General features: G+C 44.8%; 1 protein-coding gene across 1 annotated transcript; it reads right to left on the bottom strand.

Moving 5' to 3' along the window:
- Positions 1 to 891: 891 nt before the first annotated feature.
- On the bottom strand, positions 892 to 1,408 carry LOC133760914 (large ribosomal subunit protein uL23-like). The gene has a single exon (XM_062193491.1). It carries the CDS (start codon positions 1,400 to 1,402, stop codon positions 932 to 934), a length of 471 nt encoding a protein of 156 aa, XP_062049475.1. The 5' UTR covers positions 1,403 to 1,408; the 3' UTR covers positions 892 to 931.
- Positions 1,409 to 11,538: the final 10,130 nt, after the last annotated feature.

Raw genomic sequence — 11,538 nt, 5'->3', positions numbered from 1 at the left:
CATGTGGATGGCAGGGACTCCAGTTCTTGAGCCATCATTGCTGTCTCCCAGTGTGTGTATAGCAGGAAGCCAGAATTGGGAGCAAAGCCAGGCACTCCAATATGGGATGTGGGTCTCCCAACAGCATCTTAGCCACTGTATCAAACACCTGCCCCGAAAGGCTTACTTCAATCAAAGCCTAAGTGAGGTATTCAGGTAGTATAGATGTTTGTCCTTTGGGATCTCAATTATACAAGTACTATTTCATATGTAACCCCAATAGATCCTTTGTATCTTCCACTAGTATGAGACTCCTAGCCCAGAAACACATCTGTGTCTACAAATCTATCTATCTTCTATCTGTCTGATCTTTCTATCATCCATCTATTTGTCATTATCATCACCATCTGTATCCTTTGTAAATAACATAATAGTGGGGTCGGCACTGTGTCGTAGTGGGTAAATCCACCACCTGCAGTGCCAGCATCCCATATGGGCTCGAGTTCAAGTCCCAGCTGCTCCACTTCTGATCCAGCTCTCTGCTGTGGCCTGGGAAAGCAGTGGAAGATGGTCCAAGTCCTTGGACCCCTGCACCCACATGGGAGACCTGGAAGAAGCTCCTGACTCTTGACTTCAGATCAGTGCAGCTCCGGCCATAGCGGCCAACTGGGGAGTGAACCAGTGGATGGAAGACCCTTCTCTCTCTCTCTCTCTCTGCCTCTCCTTCTCTCTCTGTGCAACTCTGACTTTCAAGTAAATAAATAAATCTTTAAAAAAAAACACAGACATTAATTTCTCAAAAAAAAAAGTGAATAACATAATAGTAATCATAGCTACCACTTGCTGGGCCCCTAGTTTGAGCTGAATATCAAGTTGTTGATATATAATAATATTTCTTTTTTTTATGTATGGTGGAAAAACATATATTTAGAATTAGCCAGCTGGACTCAGTTCAGATGATCCCAATTTTGTTGGCAACGTCCAGAGCATCATAGTCAGGAGCCAGCCGCACATAGGCCTTCTTCTCTCCATCAGGTCTGATCAGGGTGTTGACTTTGGCCACATCAATGTCATAGAGTTTCTTCACAGCTTGTTTGATCTGGTGCTTGTTGGCCTTGACATCCACAATGAACACCAGGGTGTTGTTGTCTTCTATCTTCTTCATGGCCGACTCCGTGGTCAGGGGGAACTTGATGATGGCATAGTGGTCAAGCTTGTTTCTCCTGGGGGCGCTCTTCCGAGGGTATTCGGGCTGCCGTTGGAGGCGTAGTGTCTTGGGCCGCCGGAAGGTGGGGGACGTGCGGATCTTCTCCTTCTTGTGGCTGTGGACGCCTTTCAGCACTGCCTTCTTGGCCTTTAAGGCCTTTGCTTTGGCTTCGACTTTAGGAGGGGCAGGAGCTTCCTTCTTCGCCTTCGGCGCCATCTTGGTGAAAAGGGCTATATAATAATATTTCAAACAATCTATTTTACAAAAGAAAAGTTAAGCAACTTGCAAGGAATCTTACTGCAGGGTCAAGATCTGCATGTAGGTCTCTCTAAATTTACTTATTCATTTATGTTTACTTGAAATACAGAGACAAAGAGAGAAAGTGAGATAGAGAGGGATCTTTCTTCCACTGGTTCGCTCTCCAAATGCCTGCAATAGCCAGGGCTGGGCCTGCAACTCCTCCTGGGTCTCCCAGGAGGATTGCAGGGACCAAGTATTTCAGTTGTCACCTGCCGCCTCCCAGGGTGCACATTGGCAGGATGGTGGATAGGAAGCAGATGTGGGACTTGCTCCCAGGCCCTCGGATGTGGGGTGTGGATGTCCCGAGTGGTGACTCAGCCCTCGGTCCCACAGCACTCTGAGTGCAGTCTTTCCACTCTAAATTCTACGTTTGATTCACTCCTGCTCTTTGTCTCATTAAGCACCTCTTTAATTATTTTTTTTCAATATTTTTCCTGCTTTTATTGAGCCAGTCATTTTCTTGTTTGTGGAAAGTTACACTGGCTTGGAAGATAACTATTTTTCATATGAATATTACTTTTCATATTTTTCCAAATGCTTTTACTTTTGATGAATTTTAAATGTACTTATTAATGATATTTTAATGCATGTGTACAAAGGTGTAATTACTAGATCAGGGTAACTGGCATACTTATAACCTCATACATTTAACTTGGGAATATTCAGAATCCCCTCCGCTAGCTATTTTGAAATATTCAACTAATGGTAGTCAACCATCGTTGTCCTCCTGTGCTGCAGACATGAGAAGTGATTCTTCCCACCCACGGCACCCCTGTTCGCATCAGCTGACCTCTCCCCATGCTCCTGCCCCACACCTTTCTCAGGCTCTGATCATCACTACTCTAGACTCCTCTCGTGCAAGAGACATTTTTCGTCCCCACATAGAAGTGTGAACTTGTGGGACTTGGTTTTCTCTGTCCTCTATCTCCATTCATGTTGTCACAAGTGACAGATTTTCACTTTTATTGCCGAATAATATTCCATTGCGTATTTATACCACATTTTCTTTACCATTCTCTTGTCGATGGAGCCCAGGTTGATTCTGTGCCGTGGCGACTGTGAACAGTGCTGAGATAAACATGTGAGTACAGAGATCTCCTCATCATAATGACTTCAATTCCTGTGTAGGATATCCTGCAGTAGGATTGCTGGATTGTGTGCTAATTCTGTTTCTGGTTTTTGAGAAGCCTCTGTACTATTTTCCGTAATGGCTGTACTAATTCACACTCCCACCAGCACAACATGAGAGTTCCCCTTTCTCCATAGCCTTACCAGTGTTTGTTATTTTTTATCTTTTTGATCAATTGGGGTGAAGTGATAGCTCATTGTAATTTTGACTTGTGTTTCCCTGATGATTAGTAACACAGGGCATTTTTTTTTATATACTCATTGGCCACTCGCATAGACTTTCCCCCAACTACCCATTTTATTTGAAAGGCAGACTGGGGCTCTAGCATTGTGGCATACCGGGTTAAGTCACCACCTGCAATGCTGCCCTTCCCTATGGGTGCTGGTTCATGTTCTGGTTGCTCCACTTCCAACCCAGTTCCCTGCTGGTGTACCTGGGAAGGCAACAGAATATGGCAAAGGGCTTGGGCCCCTGCCATCCATGTGGGAGTCCCAGAGGAAGCTCCCATTCCTGGCTTTGGCCTGGCCCAGCCCTGGCCATTATGGCCATTTGTGGAGTGAACCAGCAGATGGAATCCCTCTCCTCTCCCTCTGTCTCTCCCTCTGTCTGTAACTCTGCTTTTCAAATAAATAATTAAATCTGAAAGAAAGAAAGAAAGAAAGAAAGAAAGAAAGAAAGAAAGAAAGAAAGAAAGAAAGAAAGAAAGAGAGAAAGAAAGAAAGAAGAGAGAAATAGAGATCTGCCTTCTACCAGTTTGCTTCCCAAATGCATAGGAGAAGCATAGGAGCCCAGAAATCAGCCTGGGTCTCCCACATGAGTGGAAGGGACCCCCATTTAAGTCATCATCTGCTGCCTCCCAAGGTGCACATTAGCAGGAAGTGGACTGGAAACAGAAGGGGTACTCAAACTCAAGCACCCCAACATGGAATGTGGCCAGGCCAAGCAGTGGCTTAAGCACCTATCCCCATCTCTCTTTTTAGATATTTTTTAAAAAGATTTATTTATTTTACTTGAAAGTCAGAGTTACACAGAGAGAGAAGGAGAGGCAGAGAGACAGAGAGAGAGGTCTTCCATCCACTGGTTCACTTCCCAACTGGCCACAGCGGCCGAAGCTGCACCCATCCAAAGCCAGGAGTCAGGAGATTCCTCCAGGTCTCTCATGTGGATGCAGGAGCCCAAGGACTTGAGCCATTTTCCACTGCTTTCTCAGGCCATAGCAGAGAGCTGGATCGGAAGTGGAGCAGCCAGATCTCGAACTGGTGCCCATATGGGATGCTGGCACTGCAGGCAGCAGCTTTATCTGCTATGCCACAGTGCTGGCCCCATCCTTTTAGATCTAATATTTCTTGCTTTATACAATTTGATGCTCCAGTGTTGTGCACATCATATGAATATTTTTAGAAGATTTATAGAGAGTGTGAATAGAAAAGTGAAAATTATGAATATTAAGTCAAAACATTGTTTTTTAAGATTCTGCCCTAGATTACACATAAAAATGTAAACTCTGTGTTTGCAATTATAGGATATTTATTTTCCATTGCCCATGCTTTTTGTTGGCAAAGAGGATGATGATGGAGCCTGTAATCTAGCTGAACCAAATTAGTTATAAGAGTTTATTTATTAACTCTGTTGTATTTTCTAAAGATTTTTTAAAAATCCCATTTGATTGAATTGATAACACAAATGGGCTGTGCTGCAGAAGCAAGTGTACAATCAAATGTTAATGACTCACAAAGACCCAAATTCCAGGTCTCTGCCGTGGCTTGCTGGAGGCTCTTCTCTGGCCTGGGAGCCAAGATGCTCCTGCCCCCAGCGTGGTGCTGGAGTATTTTGAGTCTTCCCGTTGTTCCCCTTGCTTCCTGATGTTCCAGGACTCCTTTCGTCATATCCTTTCTGCTTAGAACATTTCCTGCAGCCATTCTTTTCGAGGTAATCTGCTGAACAAATTTCCTTCATTTTCCTTCCTCTGAGAACATCTTGATTTCCCTTTTATGCTTTTTAAGAGGCAGAGAGAGATAGAGATAGGGAGGGTGGAGACAGGCAGGAAAAGAACTCCCATCTGCTGGTTCCCTCTTTAGCCTACAACAGTCAGGCCTGACTAGGCTGAAAACTGCGAGCTGGGAATCAAGCCAAGTCCCCCATGCTGGTGGCTGGGACTCAGACTTGCGCCACCACCTGCGGCCTCTGAGGGTCCACATGAGCAGACAACTGGAACTTGGAGCTGGGGTTGGAATGTGGGCATCTAAGCGGCACCTTAACCACAAGGTCAAACACCTGCGCATGGTTTAATTCATTTTCCTTTTATTAATGTTTATTTATTCTTATTTATTTGAAAGAGAGAGAGAGAGAGAGAGAGATCTTGCATCTGTTGGTTTATTCCCCAAATGCCTGCAATAGCCTGGAGGGAGGTAAGTTGAAGCTGGGAGCTGGGAACTCAATCCAGGTCCCCCACATGGGTGTAGGGACCCAAGTACCTGAGCTACCACCTGCTGCCCCCAAGGTGCACATTCCTAGGAGCTGGAATTGGGAGTAGAGCCATGACTCATATCCAAACACTCCGATAAGAGATGCAGGTGTCCCAACTCGTGGCCTGAATGCTAGGCCAAATGCCTGCCTAGTTACAGGTATTTCCTGATTTTCTTTGCTCATTCACGTTGAGCTTTTCCTGGTTCTTGGTAGGTGTTATTGCTTATTGAAATGTAGACATCCAAGCATTACGTTGAAGACTGTGGGATTCGTTTAGGCCTTGTGGTGCAGCCCACAACAGTTCTGACACTGTTGTGGTGGGGGAGGGGAGTGTCCCTGTGTTTCTGTGGGTGGACGACCAGGTTCCCAGCTTAGCTTCTGTCGACTCCCAGGATGAGGAGCGCTTCCTAGCTGCAGCTGGGCAGGGTAGGAGGGCAGGAACCTCACTAGGCCTCTGCTGGGCGGTGTGGGGGTGCTGGTACTGCTCCCCACATGACCCCTGGGCAGTGGTGAAAGTTCTGCCTTCCCACTTAGTGTCCACTGGCACCACCCAGCAGAGCAGGGAACTGGAGTCCAGGTGCGAGCGACTCTGCTACCTCTGGGTGAGACTGGCCATGAACTCCCTGCCCAGTGAGGACGAGAGTCCCCGCCGTCCCCTTGGCCTTCTCTCCAGATACCCTCAAGGGAGGCTGGGACGCCTCATGACAGTCTGCTGAGGGTGGAGGGGCAGCTTCCCCACATAGCCTTTGGTGGCAGGAGTGGATGAAGCCATCGTTTCTCGCTGGTGTTGAACGGAGTGGAGCTGTTATCATCTAAGCTTTCTGTCTTGCTCCTGTGCTTAGAATCAGCAGGCTTTCCTTGGAGCTTTCTCCTGGGGGGGCCTGTTGGCATTTTCGAGTTGATAGCTTGTCCAGCATTCACTCTGAAATACACAAGGCAGAAAGAAAACACAGGGAACTCACTGCTCCATCATTCCTTGGGTCCCAAAGTCCCAACCTGGTCCGCCTTCTTTCTCTGCACCTATAGGAGTCTTCTCATGTTTGTTTTATATATAATTCCAAGGGTTTATAGTTGTGATTAGAGAAGAAATAGGGGAAAGTACTACCACTCCATCTTTAGTAAATTTAATTTTTATTGAGGTAAAATTCACATAATATAAAATTAACCATTAACCAATATGAACTTAGAATTCAGTGACACTTAGCACATTTGCAATTCTGTGCAGCCATTACCTCTATGTGGCTCCAAAACATTTTCATCATCCCCAGAGGAGACGCCATACCCAGTGAGCAGCCATTCCCTAATCCTCTGCCCCACCTTGCCTTGGCAATCATTAATTGGCCTTCTGTCTCTGTGGATTTGTCTACTTTGGATGTCCATGTACATAGTATACCACAGCCTTTGCTTAACATAATGTTTCCTTTGTTCACCACTATGATAGCATCTACCAGTACATTTTTTCCTTCTTATGGCCCAATAATGTTCTATTGTGTTGCGTACACCACATTTCGCTTACCCAGTCATCTGTTGACGGACACTTGGGTTGCTTGCATCTTTTGGCTGTTATGAACTCTGCTTCTGTAAGGAAGGAAAAGCTTTCTGTTTACCCTCTTATTTCAGTGGTTGGGGGCCTGCAAATTGAACAGACCAAAGACAAGTTAATAAGAGAAAATGTCAGTTAGCTATGTTTGTGTAGGGGAGGAAAATGTCCTTTCTCATCCATCAGTAGATTTCATAGCTGAGGTGCCTATAACAAAAGACAGAATAACTAGATCGATACTTATTTAAAATAAAGGAGGCTTCATCAAGGAAGAACAACCATAAGAAACAAAACAAAACCCAAAACGGATGGAAACTTGTGTACTGTATGCTTATGTTTGGTGAAAATTAGACAATTATGAAAAAATATGGTTGGATAATGGTGATAATCTGGAGGGAACTTAGCAAAGCCTGGGTGTTCAAATCCTTCTCTATGTCCCTGTGTCTTCAGAGATAAAGATGTCCCTTTCTGGGTATAAGGACGGCAACTCAGCAAAGAGAGTTTTACAACCTGCTTTGGGGAAGATTGGTAAAGGAAAAGTGAAAGTGACCTTCCTGTTCCTCAAATGTCATGGTGCCGTATCTTAGTGGTAGCAGGTCTTAAACCTCAGCATGTGTAAGGTGCATAGATGTGGAAGAACTCAATGTTGAGAAAATTGAAATGATGGTTACAATCTGGGGATGCTATCGCTAGATTAAAGCAGGGGGTTAGGGGCCAGCGCTGTGGCGTGGCGGGTTAAGCTGCCTCCTGCAGTGCCAGCATCCCATATAGGCGCCAGTTCAAGTCCTGGCAGCTCCACTTCCCATCCAGCTCTCTGCTATGGCCTGGGAAAGAGTAGAAGATGGTCCAAGTCCTTGGGCCCCTGCACCTGTGTGGGAGACCCAGAGAAAGCTCCTGACTCCTGGCTTCGGATCAGTGCACTCCAGCCATTTCAGCCATCTGGAGAGTGAACCAGCGGATAGAAGACCTCTCTCTCTCTTTCTCTGCCTCTGCCTGTCTGTAACTCTGCCTTTCAAATAAATAAATAAACCTTAAAAAAAAAAAAAAGCAGGGAGTTAGAAAAAAGATACTTAGGGAAAAATAAATGGCTTTTTGGAAAGATAAATGGGTTTTCAGGATGTAAGAAGGAAAATATTTTTTTCTTTGTTGGTCAATTCAAACTCAGACACTGTGAAAGCAAAAGAACCTCACTTGGGGCCTGAACACAGCAATTCAGCAAAACACAGACTCAGACAGTTGACCGAGTGCTCCAAAGACACTCAGATTGTACAGGTCTTTTAAATGGGAGGAGAAGCTGAGGACAAAGGAAACTCCACAAGTTCCATGAAAAGAAAGGTGAGCGGTGCAGAGACGTCACCCCAACTCCCAGCTGTACATCACTAGGCTACACGGGGCTGATTGTCAGGGCGATCTCTCGTATAAAGTTCATTGCTCATTTGTGACATTCGCTGAGATGCAGGCTTCAATAAAAGATGCTAATGGCTTTGTAGACCTTTGCCCATTTCAAAGGTTAGCATTCAGGTGTTGTTCTCTGGTGCTCAGTTCAAAAGTTCACTTTCCCAGCCAGTCACTTAGCACGTGCACAGGTCATGATCCCCTAATGGCCTCCCAAGTCCATTCTGAAACATTTTTATATTCTTTCCACCATCATTTTGTGTTGCCATTCTGGTGCACATTGTTGTCTTATCTGATGCTCTCAAGAGTATCAACAGGGGCCGACGCTGTGGCCTAGCAGGTAAAGCTGCTGCCTGAGCACCGGCATCCCATATGGGTGCCAGTTCTAGTCCTGGCTGTTCTACTTCGGATCCAGCTCTCTGCTAAGGCCCAGGAAAGCACTGAAAGACGGCCCAAGTCCTTGGGCCCCTGCACCTGTGTGGGAGAACCAGAAGAAGCTCCTGGCTCCTGGCTTCAGATCAGCGTAGCTCCAGCTGTTGGGGCCATTTGGGAAGAACCAGCTGATGGAAGATGTGTGTGTGTCTCTCTCTCTGCCTCTGCCTCTCTCTAACTCTGCCTTTCAAATAAATAAATAAATCTTTATTGAAAAAAAAGTATCAACAATGCCAACAAAGAGGTAAGCACCAAGTTCATGTTAGGCCGTGCTCCAAAGTCATCTGGTTTCTAACAGTGATCATGAAGCATGGTGACATCGGCAAATTTGAAATAATTGATATTTACAGAGCTGAGAGAATTATTATGAACCTTAAAGCAGGTTAACAAGTGTGGATTGGTCAGCCCCAGATTTGATGTACAACTGAAAGAGCTATAAAAATGGTACATAATAATAATAACTTGCTTCCATCCTGCTGATTTGGTTTCACTGTACTGATGACCTCGGCTGGTGTCATTGACCATGATGGAGAAAGACAAAAAACACACAGGAAGGAAAAAGCCTGGAATTCTTTTTTAGGATGTAATGCATACATATAAATAAAATACCTCAGTTGGAAAAAAGTTGCTTTTTGCCATAAGTGTTTTTCTGGATTTCCTATTTCCCCCTTTTGGTCATGATGAAGAGGTAACTATGTTCAGTCTTTGGAATGTGTGTCACTTGTACATAGGCCTGGTCCCTCAGAGCTGGGAAGGCTCATTTCTAGGAAGTCACGTCCCATGGAGAAGGTATGGAGTGATTGTAGTTGAAGATCTTAAGGCCATGTTTGAGCGACAAGGAGGCAGTCAGGGAACACAGTGTAGGCAACATCTGGATATTTTTCATCAGAGAGGGGCCAAACGGATGATTCATTTCCTTGTATGATTATTTTGGCAGGACAAATCTAAACAGTGAGCTGTTATACAACATGTCAGGATCTTATAGAAAATAGAGACGGTATAAAGAACAGCAAGAAGCAATAACAGAGTCATCAGCAAGGTCTTTAGCCAGCTAGAACCTGATCCCAACCAACTTTTTAATAAATCTCTTACAGTAGATGTTGGACCACTTGAGGCATTGTTTCTTCATTTGATTGACTAGGTGTGATAGTTTACAATTCACTAACTATACAGACACAACATTCTGCTTGAATAATAGCGTAGGTGCTCCCGGGGGAAGCCCTGATTGTGTCAAGTACCATGTAGTTTTGTAAAAACCACTCTTCTTAGTTCTTCAATAGTTACCAAGCTTAATGCATGGTGGCTGTCATTAAAGGCCCAGTGGGTAAATTTAGCCAAAGCTTTTATGTAGGCAACTGTATCTCCAAGCTCTAAATAAGGCATGAATACAGAAAGTCAATGATCACAGTATTGAAACACAGACTGAACTTATCTAGCCTTTAAAAACAGAAAGTTAGCTAGGCCCATACCCAGGTGAGATACCATATGGCCCCATGCCCAGGGGCAACACACAGTGCAATGTCCTATCCACCCAGGGGAAGCCAGGGCCAGAGATCACTCCACAGATTCACCTCGTTCCATTAGTGTTGTCCAGTAAATGCCAGGGTGTCATTTCCAATCTGTCCTAATCAGAGACTTTTCAGGTGAACACCACTCAAGGTGATGAGTATCATTTGGATGACCAATTTTAGTTGAGATTATGTGGTTCCCAACATAAGGGAACCCTTGGATTTAAGTCTTCATAACCAGAAAAAAGGTTCATGACTCTGTCCCTCACTAGGGAATATTTCCTCTTAAGAGCTAGACAGAATGATGCTTGGACTCTAATTTTGCTTTTTTAGATGATGATTTTAGGGTAGCATCTTTTGAAAATATACAATTTTGTACAAGGTAAGCAAATGTTTAACTTAGTTCCAATTAGGAATGTCAGCAAACTGAAAAACAGGAATGGCCTCTTTCAGACAAAATATAGTTTCTTAATGTTCCCCACTTGCTCCCTTGTAATGGGGATATCCAGCAGAGAAGCCCAGAGGTGCTGGGCTTAGTAAAAGGCCGCAAACCCAGCAACTGGATTAGTTTTTTAGATTAGCATATGATTGAGCCCATGAAAGAAAAATTTTGGAACCAAAGGTACCAACATATGATAACATATATGTCTAGATGTATCATCTATATAGATGATATAGATACAGAGAGAGAAAAAGAGATCTCCCATCCACTGGTTCACTCCCTAAATGCCTACAACAGTCAGTGCAGGGTCAGGCCAAAGCCAGGAGCCAGGAACTCTATCCAGATCTCCCACATAGGAACCAGGGACCCAAGTACTTGAGCTATCATCTGCTGCCTCCCAGGTGTGCACTAGCAGGAAGCTAAGCCAGAAGCAGAGGTGGATCTCAATCCTAGGCATTCCTATACAGCACGCAGGTGTCCCAAGCAGTGGCTTAACCCACTGCAACACCATGCCTGCCCCTCTCAATGTCTTCAATAGGCCATTCAGGTGGAGTAGCCTTCTTCTATTCCTTCCTTCCTTCCTTCCTTCCTTCCTTCCTTCCTTCCTCCCTCCCTTCCTTTCTTTTTTCAAGATTTACTTATTCATTTGAAAGGCAGAGTTACAGAGAGGTAGAGAGAAGGAGAGGTCTTCTATCTGCCGGTTCACTCTCCAAATGGCTGCAATGGCTGGAGCTGTGCCAATCTGAAGCCAGGAGCCAGGAGCTTCTTCCAGGTCTCCCATGAGGGTGCAGGGGCCCAAGGACTTGGATCATCTTTCTACTGTCTTATTTGCTACGCCACAACACAGGCCCCAACGCTATTTCTTTGTCTCCCGGGAATGTGCTGTTGCAAGATTGCTGCACAGATTGTGAATTAGCCCTGAAGGCCCTGGTTAGTGCCTGACAATAAGTTAGAAGCTTGCCTTTAAACACAGCAGATTAATAAAGACTTACTGCACGGAACGATGGTTACATTAGAAAGAAATGGTAAGATTGTCATAGGAAGTCAGGCTGCTTTTAAAGAAATGCTGAGTGTGATAGGAATTTAATAAGGCTTTGACAGAATGAGGAACAAATATTGTTAATGGGGAGTCCATGATAA

This window comes from Lepus europaeus, chromosome 5, assembly GCF_033115175.1.
Source record: "Lepus europaeus isolate LE1 chromosome 5, mLepTim1.pri, whole genome shotgun sequence".
In the NCBI taxonomy this organism is placed as follows: Eukaryota; Metazoa; Chordata; class Mammalia; order Lagomorpha; family Leporidae; genus Lepus; species Lepus europaeus.
The sequence above is the reverse complement of the archived record's forward strand: the minus strand, read 5'-3'. Positions and strand labels throughout refer to the sequence as shown.